Source organism: Paramormyrops kingsleyae, chromosome 11 (genome assembly GCF_048594095.1).
Source record: "Paramormyrops kingsleyae isolate MSU_618 chromosome 11, PKINGS_0.4, whole genome shotgun sequence".
Classification (NCBI taxonomy): Eukaryota; Metazoa; Chordata; class Actinopteri; order Osteoglossiformes; family Mormyridae; genus Paramormyrops; species Paramormyrops kingsleyae.
The window spans coordinates 16146549-16169987 of NC_132807.1; the positions used below are offsets into that span (position 1 = coordinate 16146549).

General features: G+C 44.7%; 1 protein-coding gene across 2 annotated transcripts in view; it reads left to right on the forward strand.

Moving 5' to 3' along the window:
• Positions 1–23439, forward strand: part of elp4 (elongator acetyltransferase complex subunit 4) — a 66280-nt gene that overhangs the window by 303 nt on the left and 42538 nt on the right. The window contains exons 2-8 of one of the 2 annotated variants that reach the window (XM_023818369.2): positions 6–265; positions 435–470; positions 5647–5768; positions 10128–10259; positions 12963–13102; positions 16373–16457; positions 19917–20102. In XM_023818369.2, coding sequence (XP_023674137.1) covers positions 6–265; positions 435–470; positions 5647–5768; positions 10128–10259; positions 12963–13102; positions 16373–16457; positions 19917–20102 — 961 coding nt within the window. The remainder of the gene's footprint in view (positions 1–5; positions 266–434; positions 471–5646; positions 5769–10127; positions 10260–12962; positions 13103–16372; positions 16458–19916; positions 20103–23439) is intronic. The other variant, XM_072718123.1, reaches the window with a different exon arrangement.

The following is a 23439-nucleotide window of genomic DNA, read 5'->3' on the forward strand; positions in this document are numbered from 1 at the left end:
TACAGGTCAGGAAGCCCTTTTCTGATTGGCTCTCCGGAGCGATCCGACGTCAGTCTGTTAGTTAAGGTGCTAATGAACATGGCGATGTCTGTTAGTAATACCGGCGAAAGGAGAAGCCAACAAAATACTCGTCCTGCATGCAATACGACGAGTTTCCAGAAGAAATCACGCAGCAAATTAGTGTCAATCCCAGGAACCAGACCCTCAGTCCAGAATGGACAGCTTATTGTTTCTACCGGTGTTACGTCTCTTGACTATGTGATAGGTCAGTTATAATTATTTAGTTTTATCGCCCCTCTAAAGTTATTGTGTATGTATTTCATTTATTCACTACACCTTTAATGTCCCGGTATCCCATTATATTTTGCTAACTGAACTGATAGGCGTTGGTATACCTGTAATGTCTAAAATGAATGCCTGGTTGTGTTTATTAGGAGGTGGTTTAGCCGTTGGAACTCTGCTGCTTGTAGGTGAGCAATATTGTTATTTTTTTATCTACGCTTTTTCAAAATACGTGTAATAATAAGGTGTATTAACTAACATAAGTGTGCTTTTTTGTATGCCTAATCAAGTAAAACTTTAAATTCTAAATAAAAATAAGCTAATGTTTTAAATATGTATGTAAAAAATAGTTCATAGTTAAATGTTTTTAATCTACATCATATGTGTACAAGGCAGCAGATAACACAGTGTTTAAGGACACATGCTTAAAGCCAGGCTTTTGCTGGTTCAAATTCTGGGATATAATACCATCTAGCATGTGAAATCCGTCCATCCATCAATCATCTACTTAATCTTGAGGGGACTCGAGCCTTTGGGAACAGGGACAGCCTGGCTGCTTGATGGCAAAGCTCACACATTATGAGACATAAAGAGATGCCAGTTAGCCTTTCTGCATGTAGTGTAACATAACTTCTGCATGCACAGAGCACAGGCCAAATGCAAAGCTCCAAACAGAGCTACCCACTGAACTGAGGTGCTGCTGTAGCATGTAAACAACTCTAGCACAGTTTCATCTGGATAAATTAGTAAAACTGTTTGACACTTGGGGTGTTTTTAAGTTCTATGGATATTTTATAGTTACATGGATATTTTATAGGGTCTTTCTATTTAATTGTAACTCTTATGTAGAATAATTTTTTTTTGGCTGTTCTGTATTCCTTTACAAACCCCACCTGTCAGCCAATAAGAGGTCTTTCAGGGGATTAAATGTTGGCCGGATCCTCACATTCAGTGGTTAATTTCATCAGGTAATGGTCGTTTCAGGTGGAGCTTAGCCGCTGTAATCACACATCCTGCCATGCAGGAGATTCAAAGCTGCAGCCTGTCCCAGCATAGAATACCTGGCATTTGCCTTGGTCCTCTGAGTGAATTATTTTCCTGTTGATGTTCTTATGTTTTCCTTTAGTGCTGGATTTGCACCTTACAGGTCTATGTACGAAACTCAGGTTTTATGTGGTGAGAAGTTGAACAAAGTTCTTAGGCTCTTTGCATAAAATGAAGCTTATACATGAGGTTTTGGGTTTTATTCAAATAGATTAATTTTGGACTCTTTCTATTTATGACTGATTGTAGTTTTAGTCTGCTGTATTTATGCTTAGTTCTGCTAAAGTTTTGGTTTAAATTACAGGAGACATTACCTTCTCTTACACTGGAACAACTGCTGATAAGATAAATGCATTTATTTGACAGTAATCTGTAAAACCAATGTTGTTTGGCTCCATAATTATTACAGTATAATCAGGGAGAAGTATTTCTATACAGATTCCAGTCAATGGGGCACTATCGTCATTTCTTACCTGTTTGGAGTCTTACTTGGTATGAGACTGGATCACATTACTAGAAAGCTGGTTGAGTTTTTTGTGTGTAATCTTTGTGCTGGTGTGGCAGCCATTATACAAAAATGAAATGCAAGTATAAAACAGCTTTCTAGTCTGACGGTATCATGCATGTTTTGTTTATGTGAACTTGGTGTCGTAGCCTTTTATATTGTTTTAAGGAAGCTTTATGGCAAAACTCTGCAAAAAGACATTACATAATTAACATTATCTGCTAGTTTTACAGCTAGCATGTTTTAGGTGGGGTATCTTGATCTTAGGCTTCAATTTTTTCAATGGTGCACATAGGCCATAAGAAACAGGTCAACATTTTCTCAATACAAAACAACCTGATATAATTTAAAAACATCCATCCATTTTCTGAAACTGTTTGTCCTATTCTGGGTCGTGGGGGGTCTGGAACCTCAGTTAAAAACAGTATTTAATAATTAGTTTCAAAGCAGACAGTGTGATAAAATACCTCCATGTGACTGACATATTGTTATAATCCTCAACATCGGATGCATATTATGTTTAGTAATTTGGGACAGTAAGCACTCTGCATTTGCCATTATGGTATTACTTTGTTTGATGTGATTGTGTTCCCTTGAATGAACTCTGAGGAGGCCTTTGCCTGAGCTAAACTCCATCTTAATACACATTCCCATGTAAGGCTGGTCAGTCACAAAAATGTGAAAGTGAGCAGGATCCTTTGCTTTTTCAAATGTAAACGTCTAAATGACACCACCAGCTATACCAATGATTTTATGTATTAGCACAAGCAAACATACTTGTTCGCAAATAGGATCCTATAAGTAGGTGAAAGGAACAAAACAAAATGAAAAATTAAATTGTAAATGGCTAGAAATTAGTTACTGACAAAATGTCTTCAGTTCAATTTATTTTTTTAAATAATATAGTGCATGTTCACAGCATTACATTGTCTCAAAGCGCTTTATGTTATCCTTGCCTGTGCCCTCAGACCATAAACCAGAGGTGATGGTAGCAAGAAAAAAACTCCATAATAGGAAGAACCCTTGTGAGGAACTAGACTCAAAGGGGGAACCCATCCTCCTTGGGAAGGCAGAGGAACTCAAATGAACAAAGTCCAGATTTATACTCTCCAACTTAAGTCCGGGAGTAAATGCAGAATCACTGGCAGCAGGGCAGGCCGGAGAAATGTCACAAGTAGGGGGGCAGGCAGGAAGGACTTCACAGGTAGTTGGGGCATTGCAGGCAGCAGGGTAGGCAGGATATCTTGCTTTTCTGGGTCTCCAGGCAGCATACCCCAGGAGGGGTGAGGTGGTACAAAAGTGCATTAGCCAAAGTAGAGGAAAATAGAGGCAGTGCAAACAGTTAGGTGAGTGCAAAATGTTAGCTTCAGCAGGTCTGGCTATGGCAGCATAAGTAGGAGGGAGATGCAGGTTGGAATGAAGGCTTGGGGAGCCCCTGAACATCAGCACTCTAACTCCACACAGGGGTGTGAAGCTGGAGTGACAGCACTTGCTACAGCTAGAGTGACAGTACAGTTCATCCAAAGCCAATGGCACCCATCCCCACTCAGTTCTGCGTCTCACACTATATAGGCCTTACTTGGAGCAGTTAGCTAGAGCTAGAACTAGAGTCCCAATAAGTTAGAGTAGACCTAGAGCAGCGGTGACCAATGTTATCCGCAAAGGGCCGGTGTGTATGCAGGTCTTTGGGATAACCTGTAGGTCAGCTGTTAAAACCCAGGAATGAGGACTCTTCGGCCAATCGGTCCTCTAATTAGTAATACAATTAGGGAGCTGCAGCGAAAACCCGCATACACAGCGGCCCTTTGCAGATAAGATTGGCCACCCCTGACCTAGAGGCAGAAAGCAGCACCATGATAGACATATGAAATGATCAAATATTCCCTGATGTTCTGGTCACTGCTTGATCAGGCAGTTTTGTGTTTTTTGAATGATATTAATTATTAAATGATAACGTAGTTTTCTTACTTACGTTGTATATAATGTGCTTAGCAGTTTTGTTGCTGACGGAAGTGCCATTCTTCAGTCTAATTCTTAACATTAACAGTAAGGCTGGAATTTGGCATCTCTTCATTTGTTAAATTTTTTATACAATGATTGTAAATTAATCTTTTAATGGCTAGCTGTGTTTAATTATAAGGTACCATATGTTCCTATGTAAGCTGATTGTGCTTTTGAAACACTTACAGCCCCACAGTGAGTTCTGGTTCCTTCAAAAGCAAATTTTCTTGCAGGAAAAAGTGTATTGAGTGGCAATGTAATCACTAATGGCTTAAATCAGAAGTTTTTGTATGAATCACACTGTCCATTTGTCTGGAAGCAATTTGTCCTTGCTTGTTGGTGAAAGTGTTTTTGTGTCCAGTTAATTCTTTGTCTTGCTTTAGCACGTGCTACTTCTGAAGCCAAATCAAGATTTTTAAATGGAAAGCAGCTGAACCACTATAAACATTGAAACTTTGAATACATTTTAGTATTGTTGCACTGAAAAAATCATTTGAATTATGAACACTCCAGTGCCTTTCTCATTATCTGCAGTTTCAGTACAAACAAGACTGCCTAAAACTATATATTTGATGCTGTCAGTTAAGAAATACTAGTCTGTTTGAGAAGGGAAAACAAATCTGAATAATCTCAAGGTAATGTTTTAGGTTTGCTGCCATGCATCACCTGTTTTTAATGCCACTGTTGCAGCTACATGAATTACTGTTATACACAGAATAACAGTTATTACAGTATATTAATGGTTTTATTGGTCTTTCTGGTGGGTTCATATCATTTTTTTTTATGGAAAAGATTAAACTAAGTGATTGACATCCTGCATTTTTGTCATGCTTTTCTAAGACTGTGGGTTCTGAGTACAACAGCGGGAAGCAGATAAAGTGCTGCCCTGTGACATTTACGGCTACCTGGAATGTCTTTGCTCTGTCAAGCTGCGTCCCACTATATTCCTTTGCAGAACGTATATCAAAATGAGCAAAGTCTCTTCCGCTGAAAAGAGCCAAACCCACAATTGTTGAAATGAGTGATCTGTCCTGGGCTCTGTCATCATTACCCAGAGAGATGTGCCCGCCCCTAAAACAATCCCACACAGGCTAATGGCCCCTGCAGATTTCATTTGTAAGACACTATAGAAAGCTAACGACAATAGGCACCATCTGAGAAGCCCCATCTGGGTGCCTTTTAGATGCTTTGAGTACCACAAAGGACTGCTGACCTAGAAATCCATCAATAAAAGACAGTCCTTGAAATGACAAATTGAAGAGCTGTGGAATTCCCTGTCAGTGTGTCGGCATCCTGAGCCTAACGACGACGCCATTCTCTGGCTGACTTATCACTCAGTGTCACACTTGCAGAGGATTCTGTCATCATTTGGCAGCTGCAGGTGGCTGTTCACAGGGGTGCCTGGTAAAGGAGTCCTGAGTGGGCCTTTGGATGTGTTCCGTAGGCTGGTGAGGTGACACTGTGAGGGGACCATGTGGGCTGGACTGCTTGGAAATGGCTGCTGAAGCTCAAGCTGTACCTGCCCTCTATCAGTAGGGCAGATCTCAATCTATGTCTCTGGCTTCGGCCAGAATGAGACACCAGAATGAGAATAATCATGACGGCCCATCCAGTCAGATCTGTTAGGTATTGAGTTTATAGGGATATTCAACAGGTTAAATAAGTTATGTACTCATGCTTTGAATGGTAGCTGAGAAGCTTACGAAGTGAAGCTTCATAGAATCACATTACAAAGCATAAAATGACATTACATATATTTTAGCTTGTTGTGATATAGTCTGCTAAGACTTTGCATTGTTCACTTTCCTTACCAGAGGAAGACAAGTATGACAGCTACTCCCGCATGCTGCTGAAGTACTTCCTGGCTGAAGGTGTGGTGTGTGGACACCATGTCTTCTTAGGCTCCGCTCGGGATCCTCCAGATGAAATTATGCAGGTATGGGGAATGTTGCCAAAATGGCCACTGTATATGCATCGTAAAATGACACATAGTTACAGTCAGTTGTGCAAAATTTTGTGAATTTATCCATTCCCATGAATTCGATGAAATGCCACTAATGAAGATGCATTTATAAATACCTTTGAAGCGACTTGTCACTTGGAGACTTACAGTTGACTTTAATGATACACAAGGGTAGATGGGCTAAATCACTAAGTGACAACTGAATAATAGGTTTTGAAGGTAGTCTCCTGATCGGCACAACGAATGCGATAAAAGCAAAGAGGTGAACCAGATATTTGAAGCCAGTTTTGTCTCTAGCACCATACATTACGGGTTGTAATTTGTAGTTTGGGACATTAATTATTTTCTTTTTGATCAGTAATCAGAAAAGGTCAGAGGTGAGGCCTGTCATGTCTTTCCTGATGTGAGATGGCAACAGATGCTAATTTCTGGACCATTACTGTCCTCTCCATGTGGCAGATAAACCCTGCGGAGAGAGACAATCTAACAGACTGTAATTATCTCTCCACCATGAGCCTGATGGAGACGAGCAGAGCAGATAAAGAGACCCATCACCTACCTTAGATATAATATTTCACTACCCAGCAATTTATCCATCATCATTGAAAACATTCAGGCTTATTGTTGTCAGCCCAGGGATGGAGACAGCATTAAGATTCAGTCTCAGAAATCACATCATTTTGCAGTAAAAAACGCAGAGCAGCAAGCTCCTGCTTCCAGGGATGCTGCATGTCTCTCTGGCACTTATCTATAGTTACCTTTCTGATGGGCATATTAAACATACACCAATACATTTTAGACAAAGTTACATTTTTAATGACTTCAAATTGCTTGAATACATCTGTCTTCTACCTGCTCATCCTAGCCAGGGTCGTGGGGGGCCTGGAGCCTATGCCAGTTCGTCACAGGGCACATACTTGCACAAAATGGGCAATTTAGATCTCATAATTAGCCTTAACTGCAAGTCTTTGGACTATGAAAGGAAATTGGGGCACAATTGAATATACATAAGAAAAATTCTTTATATTTTTGTGTATATACACTGGAGGTCAAAATTAGAGAACAGTTTATGAACACTTGATTTTTTTCAGAAATAATCATTTTCATTGCTCAACATTTGAAGGAATTACTGTTGTGGCTATACCATGCTACTAGAACAGTGTTATACAAAATAACCAAGGAAGTCGAACAAAAAAAAAAACTTTATTTTGCAGAAAACACAGTGATCAAAATTAGAGAACAGCACTGACTGTAGCATGAAGAAAGATCACAACTAAATTTTCTGAAGGTTACAACAATAAAAAATTAATAGGAAGAGTACAGGCCATTGCATTGAATGACTTCAGCACATCTGTGGCCACAGGACATCACTAGTCTCTCACACAGCTCTGGTGTGATTTTGGTGCACTCTTCTTGCAGTCTCCTCCACAGCTCAGTGACTGTAGTAGGTTTCTTAGCCATAACTTTGTTGCCAAGGATTTTCCAGAGATTTTCTATTGGGTTTAGATCAGGACTCTGGGCAAGCCATTTCATAATTTCAATGTTTTCAGTTTCAAGGAACTGCTTTACCTGGTTCGCTGTGTGACAGGGGACATTGTCCTGCATGGAAATTGCTGGCTGAGTGGGTGATGAGCGCAGGGAAGGAACTACATGTTGTCGAAGAAGGTTCTGATAAACATTTGCATTCACTCTGCCATGTAGATGTATAAGAGGCCTAACTCCTTCTGCAGAAAACATTCCCCAAACCATGACACTTCCTCCTCAACCTTTCTCTGACTTAACACAGTTGGGGTTCAGTCTTTCCCCAGTTTGACGACAAGCATAATGTTTCCCATCAGTCCCAACTGAATTAAACTTGCTTTCATCACTAAAGTGAACTTTGGACCAGTTCTCCTCTGTCCACACAACATGCTCCTCTGCAAAGGCTAGTCTAGCCTTCTGATTCTTCCTGCTTATGAGCGGTTTGGTCACTGCAGAGTAGGCTCTCAGTCCAAATGCTCTTCAACGTTGAGACACTGTATGAGGAGCCAGATCCTTACCCCGTTCGGCACTGAATTGGCGAGCAATCCCAGCTGCAGTGTTGCAGCGATTCCCTATTGACATTCTCCGCATTATCCTGTCCTCTCTTACGTTTGTCTTTCGTGGATGACCAGCCTTCGTGGGGGACTTGAATGAGTTTGTGACTAGTAAAGGTGCAATATTCTAGAAATCACAGATTTGGAATGACCAGCTTCTCTTGCTATGGCTGGTAGGGTCACATCCCTTTGACCTTCATCTGGACAGCCTGCTGCTGGAGGGCTTCGGTCACTTTCGTACGGCTCAACATCTTGCAAAGTCGTTGATAACTGGAAAGTTAGGCTGCCAGTTAAATAGGGTTTGTCAGATAATTAAGGAAATTAGCATCTGCTGCCAGATTAACACCAATTACTGGGAGGTATCTGAACGTGTTCTCTAATTATGATCAGTGTTCTTTTTCAAATATCTCATTTAAGTTTCTTATACCGTGCTTCTGAATTTATGTAACTCATGACATATGGTTAAAATAATGCTCTTTTTTTCCTGTTTGGATAATTTCCAAATAGGACTACGTAGTGACTTTGACATTTAGGAAATTGTAGGTTGTTCTCTAATTTTGATCTCGAGTGTACTGTTTTAATGTTCTAAGGCGGATGGTAGTCGCTTTGTTTCCAAGTGTGATCTGTTAGGATGCCCATGGTGACACACACTGCGGTCGGCCACTGTAGTCCAGCAGAGGCCAGCACTAGCCTAATTAGCGGCGGCCTCAAGATTCCATGGCTTTTATGACACCCTTGAGTACAGAACCGTGCAAAGGGGTCACGTCGTGCAGACCCTTCCTGAAACATGCTTTCTGATGCACAGCAGAATGACAGAAGCTGTTACAGAGCAGAAGCCAGATGGAGGCGATTGTGAGTATTTTGATTGATGGAAGCTGGGGTCATGGCATGACCTCTGTTTTCCATATAAAAGGCATAGCAGGGCAGGCTAGTTGATGCCTGTGTGTGGTAAATGGTACCGGGGCGATCCATGCACAGGTTATGGACTAGAAATTAACTTCCTGAATGCTGGATGATGCATTCAACAAGTTGGGTCATAGTCATGGTCTGGTGGAGGTCCCGACCGACTCTACACCCTACGTGGCGTGTTCTGGCATCTGGCTAAACTGCTCCGAATATGTTTTGGAAAGCACCCAGTGTTCTCTGCGCTTATTCATGTGTTAACCATTTGAAATAATCAGGACTGCCTGTCTCTCCAGTTGCATGTATTTCTGTGAGTGGATTGGAGAGTGCAGGCTCTGCTTTTGCTGACGTTGCTTTGGGGATCAGTGAGCCATTCTCTGGCCCTCTAGGTGCACATTACTCAGGCTTGTACCGAATGGGCCTTAGAGCTGCCTCTTGGAATGGGCTGGGAATTATCGTGAAACAAAGGTCCTGCTTGGCAGTGGCTTTTATGCTTTAATGAAGCTCAGCATTTTACGAGACATCTGTGAATTACGATGAGTCAGTGGTGTGGACGGTCCGTTTTGGAGGCCTCTGAGCGCCTGGCGCTTTTGTGGAATGGGCTGCCGCTGTGTCACGTGTGCCTGTGGCTGCTGAGCTGTGAAGCACTGTCCTCCAGGGGAGTCCTGTGTCACACGAAACTGGCCTGGGCTAAGAAGGTGAATCCCGGTGGAAGGGGCCGTCCCTGCGGCCTGGGCAGCCGGGCAGAGAGCGGCAGGTGGTGCCTCCCTCCAGCTACGGTGACCAGCCCGGGGAGTCACCTGAGCGTTTAAACGAGGATCACCTTAATGAGTGGGGACAGCGAGGACAGCGGCGGGCTGCTCTGATTGGCCCCAGGCCTCGCAGGCCTAATGAGGGAAAGTGGTGTCACAAAATGTGGCTGCTCTAATTTGAGGTGTTATTTGCAAGACAATGGCTTGTTTTTGTTATTGAATGGGAAAGGTGAGGGGACTGGGGAGGGGCGGTGGGACACATTCTTTTTTGTTGCTTTTTTCAATACGCATCTCAGATTTCTTTGTCATAGAAACAATCAGCTTTGCACATCGGTTCCATGTGATCTTTAATTGATTTTCTTTCTCTGGCTGTATGTTCCAGTGGCTTAAAATGAATGAGAAAAACTTTCTGGCCCAACAAAGCTGTCATACAGCTAATGTTTCCTGGCTGTCTTCTTACTGAGAGTCATGTTCACTTTTCTATTGTTCTCTAGGGTTGTAGCAACCAGCATTTCTGGCCGAGCTCTGCTATTCCCGGCCGTTTGAAGGTGTCTGCGGCACTTTGCTAACGTCCCTTTCCCTTCCTTCTGTGTTCCCCGCAGGATCTTCCAGCCCCGATTCTTGATGACATCCCCAGCAATGCAGTGAACATGGGCCAAGTGACGGCATGTGATTCTGAGGATCAGGGCTCTATGAAAATAGCCTGGCGCTACCAGAACCTTCCCAAAGTGCAGGTAAGAAAAGACGAGCAAACAGCTGGCATGTATATGTTTAAAATGCCTGTGACTTATTTTTATTTTATGACTGAAATGTACATTTAAAATGTTCTTTGAGGTGTTATTTGAATGTTTGTGAAACATCAATTTTTAAAATTTGTTATGCAAGAAGTTGTTTGCACATTAACAATGTATCACATAGAGAACTGAGTTGCACCCAAATAATCAGGCGCATTAAAACTTGGAGGCTGTGGTAACCCCAGCAGACAGGACAGAGGGTGAGCAGAGAGAGGGGTTAGGCCTGGGGGGGCGGGGCGGGGGGGGGGGGGCTGGACATCCTTGGGGGGGGCTGTGGTAACCCCAGCAGACAGGACAGAGGGTGAGCAGAGAGAGGGGTTAGGCCTGGGGGGGGTGGGCTGGACATCCTTGGGGGGCTGTGGTAACCCCAGCAGACAGGACAGAGGGTGAGCAGAGAGAGGGGTTAGGCCTGGGGGGGTGGGCTGGACATCCTTGGGGGGGCTGCGGTAACCCCAGCAGACAGGACAGAGGGTGAGCAGAGAGAGGGGTTAGGCCTGGGGGGGTGGGCTGGACATCCTTGGGGGGGCTGCGGTAACCCCAGCAGACAGGACAGAGGGTGAGCAGAGAGAGGGGTTAGGCCTGGGGGGGTGGGCTGGACATCCTTGGGGGGCTGCGGTAACCCCAGCAGACAGGACAGAGGGTGAGCAGAGAGAGGGGTTAGGCCTGGGGGGTGGGCTGGACATCCTTGGGGGGCTGCGGTAACCCCAGCAGACAGGACAGAGGGTGAGCAGAGAGAGGGGTTAGGCCTGGGGGGGTGGGCTGGACATCCTTGGGGGGGCTGTGGTAACCCCAGCCGATCGTTCTGGCCTGTGCTTTCAGGGATAATGACATGTCAGGCCTTGTAATGGGCCACTTTATAAAACTATTACGCATGCTTGAAAGTCCTGGCTCTGTTTTGCTACTTTATCTCACTTCACTGGCCACAATTGGACGGCATATGAGCAGAGTCTGCAGTGCATTGTTGGGCGACACGCCTTTTTCTGTTTCTTGGTTTCCATACTACACTCTGAATGGAGCTGCTCATACTGTTTATCCATGTGCTAAAGTGTGTGTGGAGTGCACTTGTAATTTGTATCAAACCACTGAGCCTTTTGTGAGAGCGTGGAAGCCTGTGATCACAGAACAAAGCTTATTTGCCTTGTTATTTTCATTTCATTCTAGAAATTGTAGTCCTAGTTTGTTACTATCACAAAATACAAAAACATTCAATGCACCATGGGTACCTTGGCCCCTTTTTGAAAAATCCATGTATTAAGTTATGTTTTTTTCTTTAATAAACTTCCCAGAAATCTTGTAAAAGAATAAAAAAAAACATACAGGAGTTTCATTGCATGAAAAGCTGTGAAATAAACCAGTCTTTCTCCTAGGTTACAAATTGGTTAAGGCTTTACCTATACAAAATTAGAAGGTGCAGGTCCTTCTGAATGAGCCATTTGTGTACTCGAGGCAATATATAAACTGTCACAGCATGAAATCAATTTTCTGCTTTGGTTCATCTCAAATCTGAGGTTTCTAGCACATTTAGTATTGCAATTAGAGGCATGAAGGTAGTCGAGAGAGAGCGAGAGAGAGAGAGAGAGAGATGGCCGCCTAAACAGCTCGCCTTTCTTTTCTCCCCAGCCTGCTCCTCTGAGCTGAGGAGGTGACAGGCAAGCTGCCTAATCGTCACTGATAATAAATTTATCAACTCTTAAACTTCTAAGGAATGAATGGGCTTCACCCCGGCCATTCAGCTCGAGCAGATTACTCACGCTTAGTTGGTTCTAGGTAGGCTTTGGCAAGCTTCCCCACCAGGCCTGGGAATTCGCAGTGTGGAGGCCCATTCACAGCCCCCTGACCTGGAGCATGCTTTCACTGCACACTGTTTTATTATGAGTAAATCCCAGTCCCCCCATCCCGGCTTGTCCATGCTATACTCTTTCTTCTGCGTTAAGAAAGGTTATCCCCTACCTTAATCCATATTGCAATGTGGATTAGGGACACCAGTGTGCCCCCAGGATTCCCTCCGAGACCCTTGGAAACGTCTCCCTTCCTGCCCCCACCCCTTGCCATCTTTACAAAGCGCCAATAGGCCTCATGGAGGATTTGCATCCCAAATCAGCAACCCGGAGTTCTGCTCAATGAAGACATCAGATCAAAGTTCAGCCAGTCAAGGCCTCGCTAAAACGTTAAGGAGGCTGGCCTGCACACAATGGAAAGATGCGCTGCGGCCGCTGTTCAATGAGAAGGACACGTCGGGATCCCTTATCCAGATTAAGAGCAGATTATGATGTGGACAATACAGCTATTATATCGCAAGCCTTAAAATAATGTTGATATTACTCTGTGTTCACAAAATGTTTGTTCCATGAAAGGTACTCAAAATATATAACACAATTGTTTTTTTTTGTTCCCAACAATATGACTGAGTGTTTAGTTAAATGTGTAATTCTTTTTTTAATGTGATGTTGCCTCAAAGATTTTAAAAGGTAAAAGTTCAAACATGCTCTGGATTTATATCCTGTTCCATACTTTTGTTAATGTTTCAAAGCTGCCTAATTTAAATGTGATATTTGTGATAACATCTCCTCTTATTGATACTTTACATGCAGTGTCTATTTCGCTGTCTGTCTAAAATGCCATCACGCTTGTGTTGTGCTATAGACGGCCTTGGCTTCCTCGTCGAGGTTTGGCCACTATTACGACGCATCAAAGACGATGGCACGGGAGCTGAGGGAGGCGGTTAAATGCAGCACGTTCTTCCTTCCCCATGAGCTCCCTGCAGAGTCACACGCAGAGCCCAGGTAAGAGTGGCCGTCCACCGGGCCCAGAGCTGGTGAGCCATTGCTATTCACACAGTACTTTCTGAAACTTTTGGGTTGTGTGCATCTCATCCATTTCGGGGGCAACAGAGGACACCTAAAATAACGTAGTGCAATTTCCCATTAATGCATTAGTGAGATGGAAATGGGCAACGTGATTTATTTTACAGCCTGAAATCAACTAATAAGGCACCATAAAAAAAACGCATTATGCACCTTCAGCGCTGAATAATGTCAAAAATTTTAAAACAACAAATTGGCAAGTAAAAGGTTGGGTGAATTTATGCAAATAGAAGCTGTGTTTGCCCAGGGGTTTTACAGTTTGGAGAGTGTTTTGTGATGGAAGGTCATGCTCGCTCTTTACATCAGAAAAGGCTTCTGGCAGCAGAGCAAACACATCAGTCTGCTGTGCTTTGCATGGAAAGAAGAGTTTTATGAAGCGCTCTGTTTTATTTCAGCAAACACAGCCTTTTAACAATTTATACATACAAGCCATTAAGGCGCTACAATGTGCCACGGGCCTGTAAGCATGTGTTTGCTCATGGAGGAAAGCAGGGCCGTGTAGCAGAGCCGGCAGAATGGACTTTTCCATCACCCCTGTCAGACAATGCGTATGTTAGGGACCCTGCTGGTGGCATTATTTATACAGACACAGCCTTCGTGGTCTTGCTGGATTTTCCTGTTAGAATTCAGAGGTATAGTCATGTGATTGTTAGAAAAAAAGAACAGAAAACAATGTGAAATATTGTTCTTGTCCTTAGGATATGATCCTGAAGAAATTGAGATTAATAGTGGGGTTTTTTTTGAGCACTGAACAGTTAGCATTTGCCAGAGCACTTCCAAAGTCAGACAGTTTGTAACATGCTCTTTGAACTTATCAGAGTGACACAAATGACAGCTCGCTGGATAGAAATTAATCCTTTAGCTGTTGTCTCTTACATTCAGAAAATGCCCCATGTTGCTTCTTTGACTATTAAATTGGGCTATTTTATGATATGGTGTAATTGGTATAAATTGCTCTCTGGGTGATATGGATCCTGTTGTTTAAATGGAGCCACTTTCACAATGGCGGCAGTGTCCTGTGGAGCCTTACTGTACCCCAGTGCTTCTCTGGGTATAATCTTAATTAGCTAACACATTCGCTCTCACGGATTATCACCTAGCCCGTGTCATTAGCTATAAGAAATAAGCTCAGTGGGAAGGGCATGATACAATATATTAAAGACAATAGCAACAGTGTGAAATGTGTACTTTTCCCCCGGAAGCTGCAGTAGGAGAAAGGACCAGAAGCCATGTTTTATTCAGGAAGTGTGAGTGCTCTTTAGCACAGTGGGGATACGGGGCACTATTGTTTGTTTGTCAAAATTTAAATTTGCTTTACCTTAACTGGGTCTTTTGAACGCGTGTTTAAATCTCATGCTGCATACTTAAGCCCTTCAGGCTTCCAAAGGTGTGCTCCTGTTTTAAAAGCCCTTGTGGGCCGCATGTGCTTGTGAGTGTGTAAGGTTACATTGAGCAGCTGGTTAAAGATACAGGAGCATTCTCACTGTAAAAACGGACACTGGTGTGGCGGTGTTAGGTAACCTTGAGCTGCTGATTAAAAGTGAGGGAGCTGTCTCGCTGTAAAAGCAGATGCGAGTGGCCGTGTAAGGTAATGTCGAGTGGGTGGTTAAATTGACAGGCTGTCTCTTGCTGTAAAAGCGGAGGCGACTGCGATTGTAAGGTAATGTCGAGTAGGTGGTGCAAAATGACGAGCTGTCTCTCACTGTTAAAGCGGACATGAATGCAGCTGTATCAGGTAACGTTGAGCGGCTGGCTAAAAATAACAGGCTGTCTCTTGCTGTAAAAGCGAACACGTGTGTGGCTGTGTAAGGTTAAAAAAAATGCCGGGAGCTGTCCTCCAGTAAAAGCGGGTGTGGGTGTATCTGTGTAAGGTAAAGTCGAGTGGCTACTGTAAAATGCTGGGACCTGTCTCTCACTGTAAAAGCAGATGATGTAAGGTGATGTCAGGCAGCGGTCAGGTGCTATAAATAGGCACGTGGGATCGTCCAAATGAAGTGGCAGTAAATATGGTGTATTCTGTGCTGAATTTATGTTGTGTGTTTGAGAATCTAGCTTTTAGTGTAACACAGCTTGAACTAGTTTATCAAAGAAAATATATGAAATTTCAGGAAATAAGTTTTAACAAGCTCTCCTAATGACCTTTAATTTGATGGCTTTTTCACACAAACACACTATTTCCTGTGCTTTAGTGTATTCTGGTCTTTACTGTATCTGCCACTTTACTGTGAGACGGAGCTTCATAATATACCAGAAGGTGTTGTTCCTGAAGTTGTTTACATTAGAGGATAACTGAAAATTCACTGGTGGCTCCAATTCATTAAATTTAATTAAAATGCATATCCAATGCCAAAACCCACCAGTCATAGCCATTACTACTGTGTACGTTATTAGAATAATGATGCATGAAAATTGACGCCTGGTCCGCTGAGACTGGGAATCCTTTAAAACCTTTTAAGCACACTTGATGTGGCAGAGGTGGCACTTGTGTGGGGATAAGGTTGGACTGACTGGGGAGGTGGCGTGTGCGTGAGTTTGTGTGTGTGTGTGTGTCTGCGTCTGCGCGTGTGTGTGAGAGAGGAACAAGGAGAGTGGAGGTAATAAACAAGCTCAGGTGAGGCAGCAGGCCTGATTCAGCTCAAGGTTGTTTTTTTGGAGGGGAGGAGGGCTGTTGATCAGGTGTGCCTGACGAGCCCCTTCATTAACAGGGTCTTCATTATCTGCGATTTAACACGGAAGTGCTGTGCTGGTGTCATCTTTTGAAGTTGCTTCATTAAGTGGTTAATTTTCCAAGAGTTAAGTGAGGCCGACGTAATGAAGCCTCGTCGGCTCAGCAGAACAAGCCTCTCTGCGCCGCTGGGGGGTCTCGCTGCCCCCCTTGCAGCCCCCTGGTTCATTTGACTTATATTTGACAATATTTCTCATCACTCTTAAGGGACTTGGGTTTGTGACCTGTGCAGTTAGAATTATCAGGGTGGTAGAGCTATGCCCTGTAATAATGTTGTTTTTATGCTTTTAAAATAAGGTTTTTGTATCATAAACATTTCTTTTAAGTGATACATACCCATTGATGTTTCTCTGCTCTGAAAACCCTTCCATTTTTATTAACACTATAGTATTGCGGTGAGTCCACATCTCAGAATGGACAGAATTCCCCCAAATTAATGACATGTTTTTTTTGTGTGTCTGCAGCCCCATAAGTGAGGCATACAGATTGCTGCTGCGCTCCATCCAAGAGCTGATTCGGCAGGAGGGCTTTGATGGCACCGCCCCGCAGGTAGGTCAACCCGCTCCATTCCGCTCCGCTCCGTACCTCCTTCGTGATCAAGTAGCTAATGTTGTTTTTGTGACCCTCAAAGGATCACCCAGGCCCTGGGGCCTGAACTCATCTACAGTGAACAAGCTGTTTCTAAGCACTTCACAGGTAAACAAGCGGCAGGACTGAGCCCAGCAATATGCTCACTCTCATTAGCCTCATCTCTGGCAGTCCCCGAGTGTCCTGCGGAGCCCCGCCTTTTTCTGTCATGCCTTCCAGTCCCCGAGTATCCCGAGGAGCTCCGCCTCTTTCTGTCATGCCTTCCAGTCCCCAAGTGTCCTGAGGAGCCCCGCCTTTTTCTGTCATGCCTTCCAGTCCCCGAGTATCCCGAGGAGCTCCGCCTCTTTCTGTCATGCCTTCCAGCCCCCGACTGTCCCGAGGAGCTCCGCCTCTTTCTGTCATGCCTTCCAGTCCCCGACTGTCCTGAGGAGCCCCGCCTCTTTCTGTCATGCCTTCCAGTCCCCGAGTGTCCTGAGGAGCCCCGCCTCTTTCTGTCATGCCTTCCAGTCCCCGAGTGTCCTGAGGAGCCCCGCCTCTTTCTGTCATGCCTTCCAGTCCCCGAGTGTCCTGAGGAGCCCCGCCTCTTTCTGTCATGCCTTCCAGTCCCCGAGTGTCCTGAGGAGCCCCGCCTCTTTCTGTCATGCCTTCCAGTCCCCGAGTGTCCCATGGAACCCCGCCTCTTTCTATCATGCCTTCCAGTCCCTGAATGCACCACAGAGCCCTGTCCCCTTCTGTCACCCCTACCAATCACCTGGGTGCACCACCCAGCCCCTATTACTGTCATCCCAGCGAGACCCTGAGTGTGCCTCGGAGTCCCACCCCTCTCTGTCACCCCTATGAGTCCCCGAATGTGCTGTAGAGGCCCCTGGCCCCTTCCTGTCCCCGCTCCATGCTGCCCTAATTGCGCCAGCTGTACCTGAGGCCATGCCCTACATCACTTTATCATTGATTTGTTCACTGTACTGCTCTTTTCTTTTGCTTCCACATCGGGTTTCTCTGTTCCCCTACACATCTCATGCCTCTGTTCCCCTAAGTATCACATGTCTCTCTTCCCCTACACATCAGATGTCTGTCACATCTTTGTTTCCCGACAAATTGCATCTCTGTTCCCCTACAAACCGCATGTCTCTTGTGTCTCTATTCCTCCACACATTGGATGTCTCTCATGTCTCTCTTCCCCTACACATCACATGTCTCTGTTCCTCTACACATTTCATGTTTCACATGCCTTTTAGGCAATGCCTACTACCTCATTTTGCATCTTGAATGCTGTTTTCTTGTGCAGTTTTGTGTTTTGTCCATCACCCTATTAAACAGCTGGGTATTTTCGCACCTTGCCTGGAGACAAAACAGCCATGTCACGGCAGGGATTTGAGAATGCATTTTTCTTCTCAGTGCTGTAGTAGAAGTTTTAAACAGGGAGGGTAGCTGATTTTATCTTGAACAAAGGCATGCTTGTCAGCTACTATTTAGTGTTCATTCTAATCCACGACAGTCTGCTTAGGATGACAAATTTTTGCAAGTATAGGGTGCTGCTGTTATTTTGAAACTAATATTTATGCCACACCGTCTACTGTCAGTGTCCCCCCTCCCCCTTTCACATAGGTAGTCGGAGACTATTTCTGACCAGCCTCTGAGTTATTAATTGCTGCGATAAAGGTTTTAAGATTGCCTGATGTGACTGAGGCTTGTCAGTTTAGGAATAAACAGGGAAATGGTTTGAACTGGGTCTTTAACAGGTATGCTTGGATCACAGAAAGGTTGGCACAACATTTACACGTCCTTTCCCCCTTTTCTTCCAATAGTATAAGTGTGAAAAGGTATTTACTCTAGGTGTCATCGTTGCTTAGCTGACACTTATGGCAGTTTGCAGACGCTGCACCTCTCGGCAGTTTGATTTGTTGACCGGGGCCTGGCCTTTGGGGAGAGTAGCATCCTCTGCAGATTATCTCCTACAGCAGAAACAGCACTGCTCTGGCCCTGGCCAGAGGCTCTGGGGCAGCAGTGCTCAGTTCAGGGGGATCTGTTAGATTAGCATAGGGCTCTGGGATGGCGCCGGGCAGACATGCAGTCCCTGGTGGGGGATGCCCCTTCGGAGGAGTAAATTGGTCCCTTACAGGCACCTCGCTGCCCCCACCCCGCAACTGTCCCCCAGCTCCCAAGCCGCCTCTTCCCCCTTGAGGTCACCATGGCAACAGGCATGTCATAACAGTTCCCACAGTGTCACCGGACCCAGAGAACTCCTCTGTAGCCACACTGACAGCCCCCCCCCCCCCCCCACACACACACACACACACGCAGAGCAGAGAGAGAGAGAGACAGAAGGCAATGTGCCATCCCAGCTAAACACCACAGAGCTGGAAATGCACAGAAACAATAGGGTTTATTTATCGTAGATGCTGCAGCTTGATTTTCAGTTTTGAGTTTTGTTTGTAAAAACAAACTGAGAAAGGAAAAATTAATGTATTCTTTAGTTTTCTGTACACCATGTTTAAGCTAGTATATCTGGGAATATCTTAAAAGCTTAAAAGCAAAGTTTATGCTGTGTATGATCTCTTTCATCATCATGTTCTGATCGATGGGGAGATCTTTTGGTGGAATGAGATTTAATTTTGGATGTGAGAATACATCAAAATAGTTCTTCCTGTCCACCTAACTATTTCTGTTCATGCTTTGGCCTCTTTTAGCCTCAAATTTCCCCTGAAATAATGTCAGCTGGGCCTTCATAATAAAGCAAAGTGGAGCGTTATAAACCCCTATTGAGGATCCTGTCTTAAAGTTGGGAAGAGCAGTATGGAAATGCTAGGCCTGATATGTTGTTACCCCATCACTGAAGCTTAAACAATGCATTGTTCCTGAAGTCGAGACAGGCTTAAATCAGACCATATTGATAATTTCATGAAGCAGAAAAGAGTCCGAACTGAATGTGCTCAGGTATCGATCTTCTCTGTGGCCAGCACTGTAAACTGTAAAACCCAGAAGACCATCTTGTCCTGGAGAGATCTCCACTTGGCACTTCTCTGCTCTTTTTTTTTTTTTTTTTTGGGTCGTCTTTGGCTCTCATTAAGACGCAATCGGCCGCCTTGCCCTGTTGATGTGCCAAAAATGCGACTCGCTTTTGTAAGTCGTCAGACATTTTGAAAGCCAGTCTAGACAGCTTCTCACAGTCTCATTGTGGCCCAGTCCAGTGGCTCCGTGGTGGAACTATTGTTTGATGTGAGATGTAGCTGCAGATATGCACGAGCAAATTGAAAGAGTTGTGCCGTCATATTTCTGTAGAAAACGACTCAGATGCATGGCACTTGACACTGTAAGAACGTATTTACGAGAAAAAGTAGCCTGAGGCTAAAGATCTAACTGACCTGTAAACAGCATCACAGTTCAGCTGCACATGGTGACTGATGGGCTTCTTCTAAGCAGAAGTCTAGGAACATTCTGAGGATTGGCCTGCACTCCCTGGGCTCTCCTCTTTGGGCTGATGATATCTGCTGTGAGGAGAAGCCTACCCAGGCTTCGAGCCTCACCAGCTTCCTGTACGGCCTTCGTGCCCTGCTGCGCTCGTCACTCTGCACCTGCATGGTCACCGTGCCCTCCCACCTCATCCAGGTAAGCCTCACACAGACCGCACTGTCACTTCTTGTTCGGTATGTGCACCTAGCAAAATTGGGCACGTCTGCTAAAAATACGACCGCGGAAAACCACATAATCTTTTTAAGTTGTTTCTGTGAAGATTATCTTAACCCGTAGGTAATAATATACCAGTGGTTTTTATTGTAATCATAATAAAATTCTGTCTGAACATGAAGGTGTTTCTTGTTTATCCAAAATCTCATTCTGTCTGTAAAATAGAAAGCACCTTATTTCGACTGTCTTTAGATTAACACACGAATGTCAACTGCAGCCTTTTCATGTCAGCCAGCTTCTAATGACTCTGATTACCAGTTGACCTTGTTTCCCAGCAGCCAATAGGAGAGCTCTAAGGGTTTAAAAATGAGTGATGAGCGAAAAAAGTGGGATGGGGTGAGATGGGGGGCGCCAAGCGGGGTGGAGGAAGGGCTGGAGCCACTGTCCTGTCAGATTCCCCCTTTGCTGCCAAAACATCGTCTTTTTACCCCCCCCCCCATCCTGTTTAAAAAAAATTATAAGGAAAAAAGGTTAAAGTTGAAGCGGGCCCAGGGCAGGGAGGAGTGGCAAGTGAGCTGTCATTAGGGGGAGCCGTGACCCTCTTTTCCCAGGGCCCCCGCTGTGCAGTTGTTAAGGAGCCCCCCCGAGCCCACGCAAAGCCCTCCATGTTAATAGTTAATTGGAGAGGATGGCAGGATGGGAGGATGAGTCGGGCCTGTGGGCCCAGAGGATGGACCCGGATACCTAACGACACCAGCTGTTCACATTGTTAAACAGCTCTCTTGTTTTTCTGTCACTGCAGTGTGCAGGTCCAGAGAGCTGAGGGGGCAGTGTTGCTGCCCGCTCGCAGTGCTCGGCCGCTTTGCTCTGCCAGCTTTGCACAGCTTCATGTTTTGTCCTGTAGTGAGTGAGTGTGATGTTTTCAGTGCATGCTGTACATCACATGTGTCATAGATCTCAAAAGTGCTGCATGTCCTCGTCATGAATGCAGCAGCAGCAAGGTCTTCTGAAGTGAGGAGAGGCAAAGGTGCATGTGTGTGTGTGTGGATTAGGTTTATATTACCTTACCAAATGCCCCCATCAATGTAATAAAACCAATTTTTCAGACCCCCACAAAGATCTGTGAATGCAATCAAAAATAAATAAAAATGCCAAAAGTTTCATATTCTGTTTGGTTAATTGTGGTTAAGGTAGGGGTTAAGATCATCATGTTGTGTTTTACCCATTGAAATGCATGGAGAAGTCCCCACAAAGATATAATTACAAACCTGTGTGTGTGTGTTTCCGTGCATACATGTCTGTTTGTCTGTGTGTCTGTCAGCATGTGTGTGTCTGTGTGGGCTTCCCTGTTCTTTGGTGTTTCCCTCTGGGAAATTCACTAATGAAAAGTCACTAAGAATAAACCTTATTTAGTCTCTCTCATGAGGGCTAATGTGTTTCCATTCAATGTGTTATTCTCCATATTCCATTTGGTATCTTTAAATATTAATCTCCTACAATATTAATGTGGTGATGTTTTCCCTGGATGACAAAAAAACAGTGAAAGTTCAGATGTACTGGGAAGAATGCAGATCTGTTGTTAATGTGCATACATTTAGGAGCAGTGCAGTGATCCAGTGATTTGATCCCTGTGGCACAGCTTAGGGACACTGTGGAGAGCCAGTGGTCTGATCCCATTGGCATGGCTTAGTGACAGTGCCATGATCCTGTGGTCTGATTCTTGCAGCACGGCTTAGTGACAGCGCAGTGATCTGGTGATCCAGTCACTGCAGCACAGCTTGCTGACAGTGCAGTGATCCAGTTGTCTGATCCCTGCAGCACAGCTTACTGACAGTGCAGTGATCTGGTGGTCCAGTCCCTGCGGCACGTTGTGACTTGCCAACTAATGTCAGGGTTGGCTTCAGGGGGCAGTCCAGTCTCATACGGGGACCAGCCAGAGGACATAAGCACTCTAAGGCCCTGCCTGTTCATCATGGCTGTTGAAGGCCTTGCTCATGCATGTTATGTCTCTTCTTATGCCAGTTTTGTATGTTTTGACTCAGTGTCGTGTTGCAGTTCACCATGTAGAGGTATCTCTTTAGGAATCGTTCACTTGATTCATTGTCTCTGCTGTTAGTTACATTTGCAAATCTCACAGTGGCTGTTAAAACAGGTGAAGTTAAGTAAAGAAGGATCTTTCTGAGATATGAGACCTGAAGCTGGACTGAATGCGGATAACACTCTGCAAATCGTCGAGCTGACGCCTTGTCTAAAAAGAGTCATATGGGGGATGTGAGTTGTGTGTGCATGTGTCTTTGTATCTGCATGTGTCTTCCTCTGTGTGTGTGTGTAGCTGTCTGTATGTATATATGTGTGTGTACTATATGTGTGTGTATGTACTGCGCATGCCCATCTGTCTGTGTGTACGTGTGTCTGTACTGCCTGCACCTGTTTGTGTGTCTGTATACGTGTGAGTGAGTGTGTGTGTACTGTGCATATTTATATGTGTGTGTATACGTGAGTGTATATGTGTGTCTGTATACTTGCGTGTATTCATGTTCGTATATGTATGTATACTCAGTGTGTGTGTGTGTACTGTGTGTATCTGTGAGTACTGCATATGCCTATGTGTGTGTATACTGTGTGTGTGCGTGTGTGTGTGTGCGTACTGTACGTCTGTGTGCGCGCCGACGGCTCCCCGGGCATCTCCAGTCTTGTCCTATATGGGGGTCATAATGTGGAGATGGAGGCATCTGCTGAGGCATATGGAGGCTTGGCTGCTGCAGCCGACAGAGAGCTAGGGCCGGCCCAGTGTTCAAACACAGCCACAACTGCTCCGTAAGCAGAAGGGAGGGAACCCCTGTACGCAGCCCCCTCGGGGAGCAGTCCTGACGCCCCTCCCAACAGATGCACATGGGGGCCTCAGCCCCGTAACGCTCGCTAAATCGATAAGCCCTTGTAATTAGCGAAATCCGAGCCCTAATCTGATCACCGAGGGGAAGCACCCGTGTATCGGAATACCGCTGGCTGTGTCCCTGGCAGCCTCTCCGGCCTTCAATCGCAAAATGAATGAAATGTTTCTGTGCTGCAAATGAATGAATACTGATGCATAGTTAATACTGTTTTGGTTAATTTTTGCACCTCATTTCGACTGGCACTTAATTTCAGATATAAACAGAATCATGAGCTTTGTGGACCTACTCTACTGTTAATATGAAGTTTTCAGCGGTTATTAAATGTAGAGGAAGCCCAGCTATGTCCACTGTAAAGAGAAATAATGAAAAGTAAAAAGCTCAGTGGCACTAATGCAGCCCCAAATTCATTTTTAATCAGCCCAGTA